Raw genomic sequence first — 19,621 nt, forward strand, 5'->3', positions numbered from 1 at the left:
CTTCGTTTACTCAGATTGTCAAATATGTCCCAGGCATTGTGCAAATCTCTGACCCAGGCATTGTGCAAATCTCTGACAAAGGGGACACAAGAAAATGTGCAGTGTGAGAACGTCTTACTCTGCCCTAGTTTCAAGAGGTTCATGCAACTGCCAAGTAACAATAAGAGCTTACACTTAATGGGGGCCATTTCATTCCTTACTATTCGACACGAGGTAGGTCTTATCATTAGGTATCCCCCATGCGTAAGTGCGATGAGGAAACTGAGGTTCAGAGAGGTCAAGTGACTCCCCAAAGGCGCACAGCTAACTGAGAGACGACCCCCTTCCCACCAGACGCCCCCAGAGGAGGACGGTGACCTTGAGGGGCGCGGCGCTCCACATCTGCGCCCGCCCCTGGGTTCGCCCGCCGGGGGTGTGTCTCTCCCCCGAGGCTGCGCGGCTTAGGCAGTGGGCGAACTGCCGGGCAGGGCGTAAGGGGGCGGGGTCCGCCGAGGGGCGGGGAGGGGTGAAGGGGCGGGGTCTGCCGGGCGGGGAGTAAGGGGGCGGGGCCCGCCGAGCGTGGGTAAAGTGGGCCGGGTCTGCGGCACTCCGGGGAGAGGAACTCGAACGCGGTTCTTCCGGAGCCCGTTTCGCTTCGCTTCTGCCGCCCCGGCACTGCAACATGGGGCCCTTGCCGCGCACCCTGGAGCTCTTCTACGACGTGCTGTCCCCTTACTCCTGGCTGAGCTTTGAGGTGACGCGGGGGGACCCGCCTCGGCCCGGGCCTGGAGAGTTGGGGCAGAGGGAGGAGCGGCCGCAGGGAGAGAGGTGTCGTGAAATTCCTGGCGCTGCCCACGGATTCAGATAGAGAGAGCTCCAGGGCTGAAGGTCATTTTGTGCTTATAAAGGGCATGGAATGACCGTCTCGGTCGAGCCTTGTGTCCTAAAACAGTCGTTTCCCATGGTGGTTGAGAACAGCGGCGGCTCCAAAGACTCAGGAGAAATCCATGGCCCGACTACCACTTAGCCTCTGATGGCAATTTGGGGGCAGGATGCAGAACAGTTTTGCCATTTCGAACCAAACAGTTTAGAGTGCCCTCATATCCCTACCCCGCTAATTGGTTGCCATGAAACAACCCTTCCCTCACCTGTTTCACTTTTCCCGTCTTATATGCTGGCTGACGTTCTCACCTCTGTTTGGGGGCAGGTCCTGTGCCGGTATCAGAACATCTGGAACATCAACTTGCGGTTGCAGCCGAGCCTCATAGCTGGGATTATGAAAGACAGCGGTAGAAAGGGCAAAAGACTACCCGGAGGGGAGGGAAGAGGGCTGAGAGAGAGGGTTTCACTCACCCCGGGAAGCTATCCTTAGCTGCAGCTTTATATTGGCACTAGCATTTAGTAAGTTGCCCCCTGCCCAAAATCCAGGTAGGAGTCCCCCGACCTGGGACCCTTGGGCCTTCTCTCACTAGTGTGCCCATCCTCCTCCTGGCAGGAAACAAGCCACCAGCTCTGCTTCCTCGCAAAGCACAGTACTTGGCCAGTGACATTAACCTCTTGAGACAGCATCTGCAGGTTCCCATCCAACTCCCCAAGGATTTATTCTCCGTGCTTCTTGAAAAAGGTGAGAGTGGGATGCAGGTGGTGTATTCCAGTGGAGAGCAAAGAAGTCTGCGGTTAAAAGGCGAGGATGGAGGGTTCCAGGAGACTGAATCAAACGAAGCATGCCTGGGAGATTACGGATCAGAGATGAGGGAGCTGAAAGTTGCTGGGGCCCGAAAGAGAAGAGGAGAAGGCGAATGGTTATGAGAAACTTGGGCGAGAGGTTGGGGGCAATTGAGATATGGGGGAAGAGCTGGTCTTGCGTTAGGAAACCAGGGAAAGAAGCCCTGCCTCTGAGTTTCTCTGCTCCACAGGAAGTTTGTCGGCCATGCGGTTCCTTACCGCAGTGAACTTGGAGCACCCAGAGATGCTGGAGAAAGTGTCCCGAGAGCTGTGGATGCGCATCTGGTCGCGGGTAAGGGTGGGGCTCTGGGAATCCTGCGGGAGGATCTTGGACGACTTTCTGACCCTCCCCAGCCCCGCTTCCAGAGTCATGATCTTTCCTTCCCTTATTGTTCACGGACCTCCTGTCCTTCAGTCACATTCCTCTCCAGGCCACTTCCTCCCTGCTGAATGTTCTTTTCTTTCCAGGATGAAGACATCTCAGAGCCCCAGAGCATCCTGACTGTGAGTGTCCTAGCTCTTCCCCCACTGCGCTCATAGAGAATCTGAAAAAGACAATAGTTTTCTTATTTCATGGAAAGGTCACAGTTATTTGGAGAGAAAGGATGTCTGTGTTTCGGGGGGGAAATTACTGAAAAGTCCAAACTAAAAGATTCTTAATGGTGCTGAATGGGAAAGTGCAAAGGGGCAATATATGGGTAGAATGTATTTGATGAAAGAAGTCAGTGGGAGAAAGTTAGAACCCCCAGATGGAGAGGCGAGAGTATTCACAAGTCTCCAAAGACTCCAACACAAACCCCACCAACACATCCATAATGGAAAGCAGGAGACTTTTAAAAAGATAAAAAGGGACACTATGACTCTGTGTCACAATTACACAGAAGCCTGAATGAGAACAACGGGAAATAGCTCTAAACATTGACCAGCCAGCTATAGACAGGGTATAAAAAGTAAGTTTTTCTTCAGCATTAAATCAGGAAAATCAAAACAGTATTTCCCCTCCAGTTTACAAAAAATAATTGAAGCATATTCAAATTTAATATCTAAAATGGCAAATCACACAAAAGTTAAATGTATGAATGGCCAATATATCTTCTAAACATCTTTATTCCTGCAAAGTATATGCATAATTTTTAGCTTGCTTTTAAACTTAATATTTAATGATCATTTTCATGCTGTTTTTAACTCTTTGAAAGCATAACTGTTCATTTTCACGTAGCATTCTGTTCAGTGGGCCTGTGTTTATTAACTTCACCATTTCCCTATTGTTAAACATTTGTTAAACCATTTCCCTATTGTTAAACATTAGTTCTCTAATTTAGCAAAGTCAAGGCAGTGTCTCATTAGGGTGGACTGCCTGACTTCATGGGTACTGCTTTAGGTCTAGGAGGTCAGTGGTTTCAGCCTTAGTTGTGCTTTAAAATCACCTGGAGCACCTTGGACCTAAGCCCCACCCCCCATATTCTGATGTAATTTTTCTAAAGGATGGCCCACACAAGGGAATTGCCTAAAGCTCTCTAGGAGAATCAAAGGTGCAGCCAAGGTTAAGAACCACTGATATTAAACTCTAACAACAAACTGAAGCCTTATCCTTGTTTAGAAGCCAGGTTAAGTGGCCACAGTCATGTGCCTTGTTCTAAAGTCCTCAGGAAGTTCCATGAGAATTAGAGCTCAGTCCTTGATTCAAAAAAGCATGTTTCATAAGAAAAATAAACCTGCCGGGCACAGTGGCGCACACCTGTAATCCCAGCACTTTGGGAGGCCAAGGCAAGAGGATTACCTGAGCCCAAGTGTTTGAGACCAGATTGGGCAACTTGGCGAGACCTCGTCTCTACAATACATTAAGAAAATTAGCCAGCCGTGGTATTATGCACCTGTAGTTCCAGCTACTTGGAAGGCTGAGGTAGAAGGATTGCCTGAGCCCAGCAGGTCGAGGCTGCGGTGGCCTTGAGCATGACTGGGTGACAGAGTGAGATTATGACTCAAAAAAATGCCCTCTGGTGATAATTTTTGTCACTGTAACTGTGCCACCTGCTTTTCCCTCCATCTCACTTATAAGTGGGTAAAGGCACTGCCAGGAAAACGGGGGGGGGGGGGGCAGAAAATGAAAAGAGCAAACTTTTCTCCTGAGATTCCCCACTCCCCACAATACAGACACAGTTGTATTCCCGAACTACCACATCCCCTTAGGCTGCAAAGAAGGCTGGTATGTCTGCAGAGCAAGCCCGAGGACTTCTGGAAAAGATCTCAACACCAACGGTGAAGAACAAACTCAAAGAGACCACTGAGGCAGCCTGCAAATATGGGGTGAGCGACTCTCTGGGTGGGTTCCCAGCCCCTGACCTGAAGACAGAAACTGAGAATCTCTGGGCGTGGGTTCCATACTTTTGCCCAAAAGTCCCCTCCCCAACATGAGTTCTCCCCTATACTCTTAGACCACCCTCACCTCCCTTCCTTTTCCTGAGCCCAAGGAAAGGAAGGGAAGGGGATCAATAGTGAGAGAAAAAACTGAGAGTAACTAAGAGTTAGAAAACAGAGAAGGCTCCTGGGGCCATGAAGCCTCTTACACCTCTTTGGTTGCTTTGCTTCTGTGACCCCAGTCAAGTATTGACTCAAAGGCTTCAACCCTAACCTAACAAACATCTGCTCTGTCACCTTCCTCCCTTCACTGTAACTTCTTTCTCCAGGCCTTTGGGCTGCCTGTCACCGTAGCCCACATGGATGGCCAGACACACATGTTATTTGGCTCTGACAGGATGGAGTTGCTGGCGTACCTGCTGGGTAAGTTAAAAGTTCAGTGCTGAACTTTGACCCCAGATCCATCCCCATTATATTAGTTGACTAGAAGGAGGGATTCAGAGCAAAAAATATTTTTGGCACTTCCAACAACAAAACCTAATACAGACAGTGTTGCTCAAGGTTGAATGGGAGAGTCCACCTTCACCCCCAGAGGAGGGAAGGAAGAGATTTCTGTACCCTGAAGCCAAGCAGGGTTCCTTCTGGAAAACCCCTGGGACCTTGTAGGGCCAACTTCTGCTGTCAACACACCTGAAAATGGGGTGTAGCATCTGTGATTTCTTGATCCAGGAGAGAAGTGGATGGGCCCTGTGCCTCCAGCTGTGAATGCCAGACTATAAGATTGCCCGGAGGAAGCAAACACTTGGTATTAAAAAAAAAAAAAGAAGCCACCTGCTGAACCACTGCTCCACTGCAGGGCACTGGAACTTGGATTTCTCTCTCTGATAGAGGTGTCCTCTGTGGCCCTGGGGGCTGTCTGTCTTCTCCTTACCCCAGGGATACTGGGGAAGGGTCTGCCATTAGCCTTGTGGCTTCTTCACTTCTGTGCCTCACAAATGCCCTTTAGAGGGCCCTACACTCTGCTTTCCCACAGAATAAACCTAATTCCATTAGCCAAAATGCTTTTGGGTCTCTGTCTCACCTGGTGTTGTTGGCTTTTTCTCATTCCTGTGGTCACATCCTGCCCTCTAGGGGTTGAGGAAGAAGAGTCCTTTTCATACTTCTAGCCTGCCCAGCCAGCCCAGCCACTCAGCCCTCAAGCCCACCTTGGGCAGCTTGTGTGGAAGGAGCAAGAATCGTTCTCCATTCTCTTACACAGAAACTCCCCCCTGACTCTTTGTCAGGGTCAGAAACTAAGCCAGATGGACTTTGCAACTAAGTTTGGCATTACTGTCCTCTGACCAGCCATGGTAACAGATGGGGGCTGAGCCAGGAGCCTAGTGGGAGTGAACAGTGGAGGGAACTTGAGTATGACTGACCTTATACCCAGATATTTAAATGGAGTCCAACCACATGGACCAGCACAACCAGGGCAAAGCAGTTCAGGAAGACCAGCTGAAGTTGCCATGGTTTAAAAATGTTGTGCATTCTTTCATAGTTCCCTTTCCCAACCCTCAAGGCAGATCCCAAGAAAACCCCCAAGGCTTCTCCACCAGAACTAGTATAACCACTGTTTCCTCCCACATACCTACAGTTTTTCCATTCCCCCCAATAATTGATCCAGAGTCCCTACCTCTATCTGTGCCCACTGTGCAATAATCAGAATCCCTTGCATTTCACTAGTATTTTAACCTCTTTTAGAACACTCTTTTTTGTGGCTTTTTTTGTTTAGTTTTTTTTTTGTTTTTTTTTATTGGAGTCACTGTCGCCCAGTCTGGAGTGCAGTGGCTGGGGTTCTCCCTCAGTCTTCCAAGTAGCTAGAACTACAGGCACACGCCACCATGCCCAGCTAATTTTTTGATTTATTGTAGAGATGAGGTCTCGTCACGTTGCCCATGCTGGTCTCGAACCCCTGGGCCCAGGAAGTCCTCTTCTGCCTCCCAAAGTGCTGAGATTACAGGTATGAGCCATGGCGCCCTGCAACACTCTTTATTGAGAATCTGAAACCACACTTGGATAGCTGTTGAAGACCAGCTGTGGAGCCTTAGCTCTGAGGGACTTTAGGAGTGGATCCATCTTCCCTTCCATCTCTCCTGGCTTTGTCTCTTTTCATGTCCTACTTTACCCTTTTATCCCCCATCACTTTCTGTCTTCCTCCTCTCTCCCCTTCTTCATGACTCTAGCATCCTCCAGGATTTAAAATCATTTTTACCCAGGTTATCTGTGAAGTAATATCAAAAGTACATCTCAGGTGGGAGCAGTGGCTTACACCTGTAATCCCAGCACTTTGAGAGGCCAAGGTGGGAAGATTTCTTGAGCCCAGGAGTTGGAGACCAACCTGGGCAACGTAGCAAGATGACACCTCGTCTCTACAAAAAATAAAAAAAAAGTAGCTGGGCATGGCAGAGCATGCCTGTAGTCCCAGCTACTTGGGAGGTTAAGGAGGGAGATCACCAGAGCCCAGGAGGTCAAGGTTGTGGTGAGCCGTGATTGTGCCATTGCACTCCAGCCTGGGTGACAAGGTGAGACCCCCCCCAATTAAAAAAAAAAAAAAGTACATCTTCAAAATTAGTACTCTCTTTTTCAAAGGTGTTTCATGACATGCATATCATATTTTTATTTTTATCAAATAAAAATATGGGAAGTTGTACAATCCTTAAAAAAAACTGTAAGGGAAAATTAAGACAAAATGTCACTTTTCTGGATCAAACCTCCTTCAAGCATAGTGAGTGGAGACAGTTTATGAATAAGATGCTCATCTCAGCACTATTTGTTGATATCAAAAATTGTGAACAACTTAAACACCTAATAGCAGGAGAATACTTGAGTAAATTATGGTACACTCAGGAGGTAATGTTTCTTAGCTATCAAAAATTGTGTTTATAGGCCAGGTGCAGTGGCTTATGCCTGTAATCCTAGCACTTTGGGAGGCAGAGGTGAGAGGATTGCCTAAGCCCAGGGGTTCAAGACCAGCCTGGACAACATGATGAGACCTCATCTCTACAATAAATTTAAAAAATTAGCCGGGCATGGTGGTGCACACCTGTAATTCCAGCTACTTGGAAGGCTGAGGTGGAAGGCTCACCTGAGCCCAGCAGGTCGAGGCTGCAGTGGCTGTGAGCATGCCACTACACTCCGACCTGGGCGACAGAAATTCTGACTCAAAAAAAATTGTATTTGTGAAAAAATTTGTAAGAACATTGGAAATTCTTAGGATATATTGATTGAAGAAAGATGAAACTATATAGTTTGATTTTAATATGTCAATATGTAAAAATATACTTACAATGCAGAGGATATTCATATTTAATTCTGGAATAAAATATGTAAACATTTTCCATTTTATTTATATACTTTAAAATTTTAATTTAAAAAAATTTTAATAGCTTTAGGGGTACAAGTGGGTTTTGGTGACATGGATACAATGTATAGTGATAAAATCTGGACTTTTAGTGTGCCCATCACCTGCATAGTGTCCATTGTACCCCATATGTAATTTGTCATACCTCCCTACCCTCCCACCCTCCGCTGTCCACTATTGCCCTTTGTATGCCTTTGTGGACCCATAGCTTAGCTTCCACTTATGAGAATATGTGATATTTGTTTTTCTGTTCCTACATAACTTCATTTAGGCTAACGGCGTCCAATTCTATCCAAGTTGCTGCAAAAAACGTTATTATTTCTTTCATTTTGTGGCTGAGTAAAATTTCAGCCATAATATACACACCACATTTTCTTTAACCACTGATTAGTTGATGGACATTTAGGTTGATTCCACATCTTTGCAATTGTGAACTGTGCTACAATGAACATGTGAGTGCAGGTGTCTTCTTTTTTCCTTTGGGTAGATACCCAGTAGTAAGATTGCTGGATCAAATGGTAGATATATTTTTAGTTCTTTGAGAAATCTGCATACTGTTTTCCAGATGTTGTGCTAATTTACATTCCTACCAGCAGTGTATAAGCGTTCTGTTTTCACTGCATCTGGGTCAACATCTATCTTTTTAAAAATTTTTTAATAATGTCCATTCTGACTGGTATAAGGTGGTATCTCATGTGGTTTTAATTTGCATTTTCCTGATGATTAGTAATGTTGAACATTTCTTTTCTTCTTTCCTTTCCTATCTCTGTTTTTCTCTCTCTCCCTCTCTCATCAAGATCTCACTCTCTCACCCAGGCTGGAATGCAGTGGCACAGTCATGGTTCACCACAACCTCGATCTCCTTGGCTCAGATGATCCTTCTGCCTCACCCTCCCTAGTAGTTGGGACTGCAGGCACACACCACCATGCCTAACTAATTTTTGTATTTTTTATAAATGAGATCTCACTACGTTGCCTAGGTTGGTCTCAAATTCCTGAACTCAAGCACTCCTCTCACACTGGCCTGTGAGTACTGGGATTATAGGCATGAGCCACTATACCAAGCAGAGCATTTTTTCATATGTTTGCTGGCCATTTGTATATCTCTGAAAAATGTCTGTTAATGTCATTTTCCCACTTTGTAATGGGATTATTATTTTTCTTGCTTATTTGCTTGAGTTCCTTGTAGATTCTGGACATTAGTTCTTTCATGAATGTATAGTTTGCAAATATTCTCTCCCTTTCTGTAGGTTGTCTGTTTACTTTGTTGATAATTTATTTTGCTATGCAGAAGCTTTTTATTTAACTAAGTCCCACTTATTTATTTTTGTTTTTGTTGCGTTTGCTTTTGGAGTCTTAGACATAAATTCTTTGCCTTGGCCAGTGTCCAAAAGGGTTTTTCCTAGGTTTTCTTCAAGAATTTTTATGGTTTCAGGTCTTACATGTAAGTCTTTAATCCATCTTGAGTTAATTTTTGTACATGGTGAGAGACAGGGATCTAAGTTCATTCTTCTGCATGTGGCTATTCAGTGTTTCCAGCACTCTTTATTGAATAAGATCTTTTCCCCAGTGTATGCTTTGTCTGCTTTATTGATGTCTAGTTGGTTGTAGGTATGTGGCTTTGTTTCTGAGTTCTTTATTTTGTTCCATTGGTCTATGTGTCTACTTTGTACTAATACCATGGAGTTTAGAACAAATGGATCTAACAAACATTTACAGAACAATCTACCCCCAAATAGCAGATTATACATTCTTCTCATCATGGATCATTATCCAAGATAGGCCATTTTTTTTTTTTTTTTAGTGATCACACTCTGGTTAAAAAAAAGAAAGAAAGAAAAGAAAAGAAAAAGTTGTGGATTCATATTGTGGTACAACTGTGCAGCTTTCTCAATGTATCAACTGCTTAAATTAATCCTGAATCTTCTCCCAGTTTTAAGAGGGACAGTGTTTTATTGTAGATGTATATTTTGCCACTCTGTTCTAGCTTCCTTCAAAATTCTTTACCATCCTATTTTCCTAATCCAATGATCTGAGTTTAATCTTCTCTGGAGGAGATAGACAATTTCTAGACTAATCCTTACACTCAGGATTTAGATTGTAATTTCTGAACTACTTCACCAAATAGAAACCCAGACAAAAAAGCAGAAAGCTCCCAAGAGCAACTGTATGTTTATTAATAAAGGAACACTCCTTTCTTCTAATCCAAGAAGGGCTTCATACTTATTCTTAGTTTCTTCTCTTTTTTTTTTTTTTTGAGTTAGAGTCTCACCCCGTTGCCCGGTCTGGAATGCAGTGGCACGCTCATGGCTACTACAGCCTCGACCTGCTGGGCTCGGGCAATCCTTCCATCTCAGCCTTCCAAGTAGCTGGAACTACAGGTGCATGCCACCTCGTCCAACTAATGTTTTTATTTTTTATTTATTTATTTGTTTGTTTGTCTGTTTGTTTTTGAGTTGGAGTCTCAATCTGTCGCCCAGACAAATGCAGTGGCATGCTCCCTGCGACCGCAGCCTCAACCTGCTGGGCCCCAGCAATCCTTCCGCCTCAGCCTTCCAAGTAGCTAGAACTACAGGCGCGCGCTACCACACCCAGCTAATTTTTTATTTATTGTAGAGACAGGTCTTACCAAGTTGCCCGGGCAGGTCTCGAACCTGCAGGCTCAGGCAATCCACTCATCTCAGCCTCCTAAAGTGCTGGGATTACAGGCTGAGCCGCCAAGCCTGGCCTGCTTTGATTTATTGTAGAGAGGTCTCTCTAAGTTGCCCAGGCTAGTCTCAAACCCGTGGGCTCAGGCTATCTTCTTTTTTTTTTTTTTTTTTAATACTCAATATTTTTTATTATAATATTGTGGGGTATAGTTAAGGGTTAGGTATACCAATATGCTTTGTTCAGGCACCCTTGTTGATAAGAGGTGTCTCCTCATCCCCAGACAGATATTTACTACCATTAATCCCATCTCCCTTCCCCTCCTTCCCCCATAGTTTCCCACTACTGTCAGTCATTTTCTTATAGTATTATGTTGGATGTTCAAGGTCCACTATATGAGTGAGAACATGTGATACTCAGATCTTTGTTTCTGTGAGAGGTCACTCAGTATTATAGACTCTAGTTCCATCCAGGTTGCTGCAAAGTTCATGATTTTGTTCTTTTTTATGGCTACGTAGTATTCCATTGTGTATATGTACCACATTTTTTTAATCCAGTCCTCTTTTGATGGACAGCATGGTTGCTTCCAGGTTCTTGCTATTGTGAACAATGCTGCAATAAACATACTTGTGCAGGTATCTTTTTTATAGAGTGATTTGAGTTCTTCAGGGTATATTCCCAGTAGGGAGATTTGCAGGGTCATATGGGAGGTCAATATTTAGAGCTTTTAGGAATTGCCATACTGTTTTCCACAGAGGTTGTACTAGTTTGCACTCCCACAAACAGTGTAGAAGTATTCCCTTTTCACCACACCCTCTCCCGCAACTGTTATTTTTTGAGTTATTGATAATTGCCCTTCTGACTGGAGTTAGGTGGTATCTCAGTGTGGTTTTGATTTGCATCTCCCTGATGATTAGTGAGATTGAACATTTCTTCATGTGTCTGTTGGCTGCTCGGATGTCTTCCTTTGTGAAGTGTCTGTTCATATCTTTTGCCCATTTTATAATGGGTTGTTTGTTTTTTTCTTTTCAGCAAGTTTGAGTTCCTTGTAGATCCAAGATGTTAAGCCTTTGTCAGACCTGGAGTTGGCAAATACTTTTTCCCAGTCTGTAGGCTGTTTCCCTGCTCTCTTGATGGTTTCTTTGGCTTTGCAGAAGCTTGTCAGTTTAATGAGGTCCCACTTGTCTATCTTCTCTCTTATGGCCTGTGGGATTTGGGTTTTGTTCAGAAATTGGATGCCAGTTCCAATTTCCATGAGGGTATGTCCTTCATTTTCTAAGGTTCTTATGGTTTGAGGTTTTACATTTAGGTCTCTGATCCATTTAGAGTTAATTTTTGTGTATAGGGATAGATAGGGGTCCTGTTCAATCGCGCTGTTTTAGATGATTATAGCTTTATAGTAAAGTTTGAAGTCTGGTAATGTGATACCACCGGCTTTGTTTTTTGTTTTTTTTGTTTTTTTTGCTGAGGATTGTTCTGGCTATTCTTGGTCGTTTGTGTTTCCATATGAATTCCTGTGTTGTTTTTTCTAGGTCTGAGAAGAATGTTGCTGGTAATTTGATGGGTATTGCATTAAATCTGTAGATTACCTTAGGTAGGATGGATATCTTCACAATGTTGATTCTTCCAATCCATGAACATGGGATATTTTTCTACTTGTTTGTGTCATCTTTGATTTCTTTGAGCGGTGTTTTGCAGTTTTCATTGTAAAGGTCTTTCCCATTTCTGGTTAGGAAGATGCCAAGGTATTTCATTTTTTTGTGTGGCTATTGTGAATGGAATTGTGGTTTTTATTTGAGTTTCTGTTTGTTTATTATTGGTGTAAAGAAATGCAATTTTCTTTTGCACATTTATTTTATATCCTGAGACTTTGCCAAAGTCCTTTATCAGTGTAAGGAGGTTTATGACAGATTCTCTTGGGTTTTCAATGTACACAATCATGTCATGTGCAAAGAGAGATAACTTAACTTCCTCTTTTCCTATTTGGATGCCCCTGATTGGCTTCTCTTCTCTGATTGCTCTAGCCAGGACTTCCAGTACTATATTGAACGGGAGGGGTGAGAGTGGGCATCCTTGTCTTGTTCCAGTTTTCAGGGGAAATGGTTCCAATTTTTGTCCGTTTAGGAGTATGCTGGCTGTGGGTTTCTCGTAGATGGCTTTTACTATTTTGAGATATGTTCCCCGTATGCCTAGATGTTCGAGGGTTTTTATCAAGAAGGGGTGCTGGATTTTATTAAAAGCTGTTTATGCATCTGATGATATAATCATGTGGTTCTTGTTTTAACATCTGTTGATGTATTTAATTACATTTATGGTTTTACGAATGTTGAACCAGTCAGGCTATCTTCTTGCCTCTGCCTCTCCAAATGCTCATATTATAGGCATGAGCCACTGTGCCTGCCTCATTTTTTTGTTTCTGATCAATAGTTGTAATGTAATATGAAATTTGCAATTATGCTAATACTCACAATTCAATACTGAACCACTTTCTTGCATTGTAATTCAAACTCAAAGCTTACCTAATAGCTTTATGTTTTCAAAACAACTTTTTTGTATATGTATTTTCTTAAGTGAAATTCTTAGAAATGGGCCAAACACAAGTAATAATTTTTAAAAAGTGTAATGCATGCATGTGGTAAAAACAAACAAAAACTGTGAAAGCAAGGTATCAAATGAAAGAGCTCTGCCTTTCTCACTTCTATTTCTACCATTAGTTTTTTTAATATACATCTTGTAGGACATGATACCAGATGTACTCCTCAATGGTACATCTTGCCTAATTATAGTACAATAACGCAACCAGAAAATTAACATTGATACAGCCTATCCACCTTATTCAGATTTCACCAGTTTTGCCCACACTCATTTATGTATCTATAGTTAGTTCTATATAATTTTTTCACATGTAGACTTATGTGACCACCACTACAGTCAAGATACTGAATATTTCCAGCACAAGGATTCTTCATGCTATCCTTTTACAGTCATAGCCACTTTTCTGCCTCCCCATGTCCCTAACCCCTAGCCATCACAAATCCATTCTTCATATAATCTTGTTATTTCAAGAATGCTGTATACCTGAATCTGATTTGCTTGTTTTTCATTCAGCACAATCCCCTTGAGATCTACCCAAAGTTTTGGCATGTATTGAGAATTTGTTCCTTTTTATTGCTGAATAGAATTTCATGGTATAGATTTGCCACTGAACCTAACAGAAGTAGAGAGTAGAATGGTGATTACCAGAAGCTGGGTGTTGGGGGTGGATTGGAAAAAAGTTGGCCAAAAGATACAATATTTCAGTTAGACAGGAGGAATAAAATTTTTGTATCTAACGTACAACATAGCAACCATGGTTAATAATAATGTATATTTCTAAAATGCTAAAAGAATAGATATTAGCCTGGGCTCTGTGGCTCAGCCTATAACCCCAGCACTTTGGGAGGCTGAGGCGAGTGGATTACCTGAGCCCACGGGTTTGAGACCCTTCCGGGCAACTTGGCAAGACCTCATCTCTACAATAAATCAAAAATTAGCCGGGCGTGGTAGTGCATGCCTGTAGTTCTGGCTACTTGGAAGGCTGAAGCGAAAAGATCACCTGAGCCCAACAGGTCAAGGCTGCGGTGGCTGGGAGCATGCCACTGCACTGCAGTAACAGAGTGAGACTCCAACTAAAAAAAGAAAAGAAAACAAAAAGATCACGAATCATTAAATTGATAACTATTCACTGATTTCCAATAATGATACAACAAATATTTATTGTCTGCTTTATACCTAACACTGAGATGGAAACAAAAGAAAAAACTGACCAGACCTGGTGGCTCACGATTGTAATCCCAGCATTTTGGGAGGCCAAGGTGAGAGGATTCCCCAAGTCCACGAGTTTGAGACCAACCTGAGCAACACAGTGAGACCTTGTCTCTATAATAAAAATAAAATAAAAATATGAGCCCTTGTGATGGTGTGCCTGTAGTCCCAGCTATTCTGGAGGCTGAGGCAGAAGGATGACCTGAGTCTAGCAGGTCAAGGCCATGGTGGCCATGATTCTGCCACTGCACTCCAGCATGGGTGACTCAGAAAAAAAAAATTAAAAATAAAGAACAAACCTTACCATCTCTCAAACATTCCTGATCCCCACTCGTCTCAGCACTACATCTCCTCTCTGAACCCCAATAGCACTTTGTACCTCCCTTCCAATATTCCATTTTGTACCTTGTCTCACAATTAGTTGTATATGTGTTTTTCCTCTTCTGGATTGTCAGCTCCAGAATGTGATATCTATCTAGTTTATTGTTGTCTACATCTCAGAGCAGCAGTCCCCTACATATTTGGCATCAGAGACTGGTTTCGTGAAAGACAATTCTTCCGTGGATGGGACAGGAAAAAGTGGGGGAGTCATCAGGCATAGAGTCTCGTGAGAAGCATACAACCTAGATCCCTCACATACGCGGTTCATGATAGGGTTCCCACTCTTATGAGAATTTAATGCCCCCAGCTGATTTGATAGCTGGCAGATAGAGCTCTTCTCCCGGCTGCTGGGCTCACCTCATGCTGTGCGACCCTAACAGGCCAACAATAGGGGTCTGCAGCAGGGGTTTGGGGAACCCTGCCTTAGAGTGTCTGCATAGCAAGTGAACAATGAAAAGTTGTTGGATCCAAGTTTGATAACTCACTGCTGCTGTGAGGAAACAGGAACTCCTTCACTGTAGTGAGAATGTGAATTGTTACAACGTCATTGTAGAAAATTGGCAATATCAAAAACATCACGTTTAGAAAGTTTTCCTATTAATGCATGTGAATAAAGACACATATAAAAAGATGTTAACTGGAAAATCCTGAAAAAAACTTAAATAGTTATTCATTGAATTCATTAGCAAATTAATAGTTGCTCTATAAAATAAAAGACAATTGAATATATGTATATATTATAATATACAAATATATATTTTAAAAATATAACTGATGGAAAGAAATAATATTTGCAAATATGGGGTTGACTGAGAAGAGATATGAGGGAACTTTCTAAGCATAGTAAAGTTTTGTATCTTGACTGGAGTTTGGGTTGCGCGAATGTATGTCTGTTTCAAAACTCATGAAATGGTCTACCTAAAATCTGTGTGTTTTATTGTAAGCAGATTTTACTTCAAAGATAAAAAATGAACTGTAAAAAAAAATTGAACCTTAATTACTTGTATGCATATTGAAGTATTTAGGATAAGTGTAATGATGTCTGTAACTTACTTCAAAAACTTGCACTAAAAAATAAGATATATTGATGAATGCATAGCAGGATAGACATGGGTAGACACGTAATACAGCAAATATAGTATAATGTTAATTGTAAAATCTAGTTGGTACATGGATGCCTTTTTCTATATGTTTTTGGTAACTCATAATAAAATGGATTGATCATGTTGATCTATACATGTTGATACATATTCATCTACACATGTTGATAAGGAACAATCTCCAACATATAGTTAGGTGACCAAACAAAATATAAAGCATCATCTATAGCATGCTACTACCTTCCATACGTATAAAGAAAGACAGCCTATATATATATTACTTTTGCATACTTATGGTCTCTTCTTGGGGAGAGGGAACCCAGAAAAAGTTGAGACACAAATTGTCTCTAGAAGGGGACTAAGAGACTTATTTATTACTATAATCTTTTTTGGCTGTTAAATTTTGTGCCAAAAAAACAGATCATCTTTTCGTTAACTAAAATAGCTATATTTTAATAATCCATATCTTTAATTTTTGTTTTTAATATGATAATATACACACATTGATATTTTCTCAGATGCTATCTTTAATCATTATTCGGTTCTTTTTTATGAATATCTTATCTCTCGATCCACATCAGAAAATCATGGAGACCAAGGTCAAATATACTCTTTCCTGCATAGATCCCCCTACGGTTAACACAGGGCTATGAACAATGTAGTTACAAATACTCCATGGTGAGATCAGGTCCCAATGACAGAATGGTGCCCTCTGCTGGTCCCATATAGATGTGCCCATTACATTCAGACCAGGACTGGCTTTGGCTGTAGTTTCCCCAACGAGGAGCAGGGTAGGAACGGTATAATAAACTTGGATTTATTTTCACCAGTTTGCAGATCAAAAACTGAAGCTCAGAAAGGCTAAGTAACTCACCCAAGGTCACACAGGACTGAGATTTCAAACCGGGTTTGACCATCTCTAAAACACATGTGCTTAACCACGATGCCTCCTGTTGGCTCATATGCAAGAGCACATTCATGTGGGACTCTGTTGCCAGTATCTGTAGATACTTCTAACAAACACAATGCTGTTGTTGTTATTACCTAGCAACAACCACACTCAGTTTCTCAAATTCCAGAATAGTCTTTTATGGCTTGGTGCTGAATATTAGAGCTAGAGTGACTGCCTCAACCCCTTTGTTTACTCAGTTCTTTCCCAGTAAGCTTTGTACAATATCAAAACAAGCTGATGAGGGTGATAGCATATATTTATCCTTACATACTCGAGGATTCATGATTTGCTGGAGACACTTCCATCTCAAAAATATCAAACTGAAGTTCTGACTCACTTCATGTTAAACCATTTAGCTACCTTCCCTACATATTTGGAGGAACTGTGACTAAGGCAATTAACGAAAGGGAAGACACACACCCAGCTGAATTAAAAGGTCAAGGTTCTGAGTGTGATTCTAACCAAACAAGTCATGTACTTTCTCTGAGTTTGGTTCTAACTAAACAAGTCACGTACTTTCTCTGAACTGGTTTCCTCCTCTGTAAAATGAAAAATGATAATCAGTCTTAGCCCACATGATTGTTAAGAATCAAAAGAGATCATGTATGTGGGCCCAATTGATTGATTGGACACAAAGATGTGTATTTACGGCCACCAGTATCCTTTTAGAAGAAGTCACCTGCATTGGGTTCTATGACTTTTCAGTTAAAAGTGCTGTCTTTTATAATCATCTTAATTAGCAATAAAAGGTAAGCATCCTGATACGGAGCCTGCATCCTAGTTTCCCTATCCTACCTTATATGTCCTATAACCTTATTTTATTTTTTGATAGTCTTCTTGGCTGTCCTTGCTGTCTGAAGATAAACCCTTTCTTAAGATGCCAAACCGTGGGGGAAAATAGCATCTAATTGTTCTTCCAGGGAAGACCAGAATAATGATCTCAGAATGCCATGGATGTTTCGCTAAATTATCATTATGAGGGCAGTCCAAAAGAGCGTTTAAAATGGGATGATGTAGTACTTAAGAACCTGGGTTCAGGGCTCAGACTGTGGGTTCAAATCCTGACCCCACCCTTGATTAACTACCTACATTCCGGAAGTTTCTGACCTCACTTATAAAATGGACATAATCATAGTAACTACCGCCTATTATACATATTTTAAATTAGTTAATTTGTATAAAGTAGCACAGTGAGCAGCATACACAAAACATTCTACACATGTTGGTTACAGCCATAAAGCAGACCCAGATTCAGAAACACAAAGTCACAGAAGTTCAAAGACTCAGAGACAAGCACACAGTGGGCAGCAGCCAAATCTCACCAAAAATCTGGCAAAATTAGCTTGATTTCTCCTTGGTTCCCCTTGCCATCCCACTTCCCTTCACGACCATCCCCCAGAAGGAGGTGGGAACAGAAATCTGGGAGGAGTAATTAAGTCTCCAGGTGGGTTTGTCAAAGGCTGGCAAGTACAAAGTGAAATGATAATTGAATTAAGTGGTGTATCCATGTTTTGCTAAACATACTTAGCTGATGAAGAAAAGGAAAGTCAAACCTTTGGGAAGTAATTTGGCCATATGCATTCAGGGCAATACAAACTTTCATATTGCTTGTTTCTCAATAATGACATCTCTAAAAATTCATCGTGTGGAAATAATCAAAAAAAGGAAAAACTACACATAAGATGTTAATCACATTATTTTTTAAACAGCTGTATTAAGATATAATTCACCCTTTTAAAATGTACAGTGTGTTTTTTTTAGAATTATTCACAGAAGTATGCAAGCATCACCACTATCTAATTTTAGAACATTTTCATCACCCCAAAAAGAAATTCATTAGCAATTACTCCCCATTCCTCCCTTCTCTTCCCCACCCCTAGCAACCTCCAATTCACTGTCTGTTTCTTGCACCATTATCTTTAATGACCAAAAATATTGAATAAAATAAGTTCAGTGTTATTGAGTAACATATCATAAGGGTATATTAATCAAATTATGGCATATCCATCCAATGACTTTTTTTTTTTTTTTGAGTCGGAGTCTCACTCTGTTGCCCAGGCTGGAGTGCAGTGGCATGCTCACTGCCACCATAGCCTCAACCTGCTGGGCTCAGGCGATCCTTCCGTCTCAGCCTTCCAAGTAGCTGGAGTCACAGGCATGTGCCACCATGCCTGGCTAATTTTTCTTGATTTATTGTAGAGATAAGTTATTGGCATGTTGCCCAGGCTGGTCTTGAACCTGTGGGCTCAGGCAATCCTCTCACCTTGGCCTCCTAAAGTGCTGGGAGTTTAGGCATAAGCCACCGCGCCCAGCCCATCCAATGAAATATTATGTGGCTATTAGAAATCACTACAATAAAGTCTGTATTGGCAGGTGAAATATATACAATATAAAGTCTAAGACTTTTTATGGATATGAAGTGAATCTACTATGGTCTCAACTGGAGTATATTCTGGCTTGTATGTGGACAGTCTGGAAGAAATATGTGAAAATTGTAAGTGGTCATGTTAGAATAATATCATTTATTCTTTAGCTTTTAAATTTTTTGTAACTTTTTTTAACAAATGTAATTTTCAGAAAATCAATTTTAAATTATTTACTAGAAAATATACAAGAGGGTACAGTCAGTCAGCAGTCTAGCCTCTCAGATTTGGATCAAGTTCATATTCAACTAACAAATCTATTGCACTATTTTTTTGGCAACCAAGAGCTTTAAGCTACAAAGGTCCAATCTCTACAGACCACATAACCCCTCACACTGTAGACATTCATGCCCACATCCTTTGGCTCCTTGCCTCCTTGTTTATACCTCTCCACCCCCAGAACTCACTTCTTTTTTTTTTTTGAATTGGAGTCTCACTCTCCCGCCCAGATGAGTGCAGTGGCCGCTCCCGGCCACCGCAGCCTCGACCTGCTGGGCTCCAGCGATCCTTCCGCTTCAACCTTCCAAGTAGCCAGAACTACAGGCGCGCGCTACCACGCCCGGCTAATTTTTGACTTATTGTAGAGATGAGGTCTCGCCTAGCTGCCCAGGCGGGTCTCGAACCCACGGGTTCAGACAATCCACTCACCTCAGCCTCCCAAAACGCTGGGATTACAGGTTGAGCCACCGAAACCGGCTCAGAGCTCACTTCTTTAAAAAGCCCCTTTACTTATTACCATACACATCAACCATGCTTGGCCAATTTCCTTCTATTCATATTTTTTTTGAGTTGGAGTCTCACTCTGTCGCCCAGACTGGAGTCCAGTGGCCGCTCCTGGCCACCACAGCCT

General features: G+C 42.2%; 1 protein-coding gene across 5 annotated transcripts; it reads left to right on the forward strand.

The window, feature by feature from the left end:
• The first annotated feature begins 647 nt into the window (after positions 1 to 647).
• Positions 648 to 5,121, forward strand: GSTK1 (glutathione S-transferase kappa 1). 5 transcript variants are annotated; one of them, XM_008068518.1, is made up of 8 exons: positions 648 to 733; positions 1,187 to 1,268; positions 1,475 to 1,603; positions 1,896 to 1,996; positions 2,173 to 2,208; positions 3,895 to 4,011; positions 4,392 to 4,485; positions 4,792 to 5,121. In XM_008068518.1, the coding sequence occupies exons 1-8, from the start codon at positions 662 to 664 to the stop codon at positions 4,839 to 4,841; spliced, it is 681 nt and encodes a 226-aa protein (XP_008066709.1). In that variant the 5' UTR covers positions 648 to 661; the 3' UTR covers positions 4,842 to 5,121. The 5 variants fall into 5 exon arrangements, with proteins under 5 accessions (XP_008066709.1, XP_021573480.1, XP_021573479.1 ...); XM_021717805.1 differs by having other exon boundaries at positions 4,795 to 5,116; XM_021717804.1 differs by having other exon boundaries at positions 661 to 733; positions 1,896 to 2,002; positions 4,792 to 5,116.
• The last annotated feature ends 14,500 nt before the right edge of the window (positions 5,122 to 19,621 follow it).

This window comes from Carlito syrichta, unplaced genomic scaffold, assembly GCF_000164805.1.
Source record: "Carlito syrichta isolate Samal-C Ts95f unplaced genomic scaffold, Tarsius_syrichta-2.0.1 Scaffold311134, whole genome shotgun sequence".
Classification (NCBI taxonomy): Eukaryota; Metazoa; Chordata; class Mammalia; order Primates; family Tarsiidae; genus Carlito; species Carlito syrichta.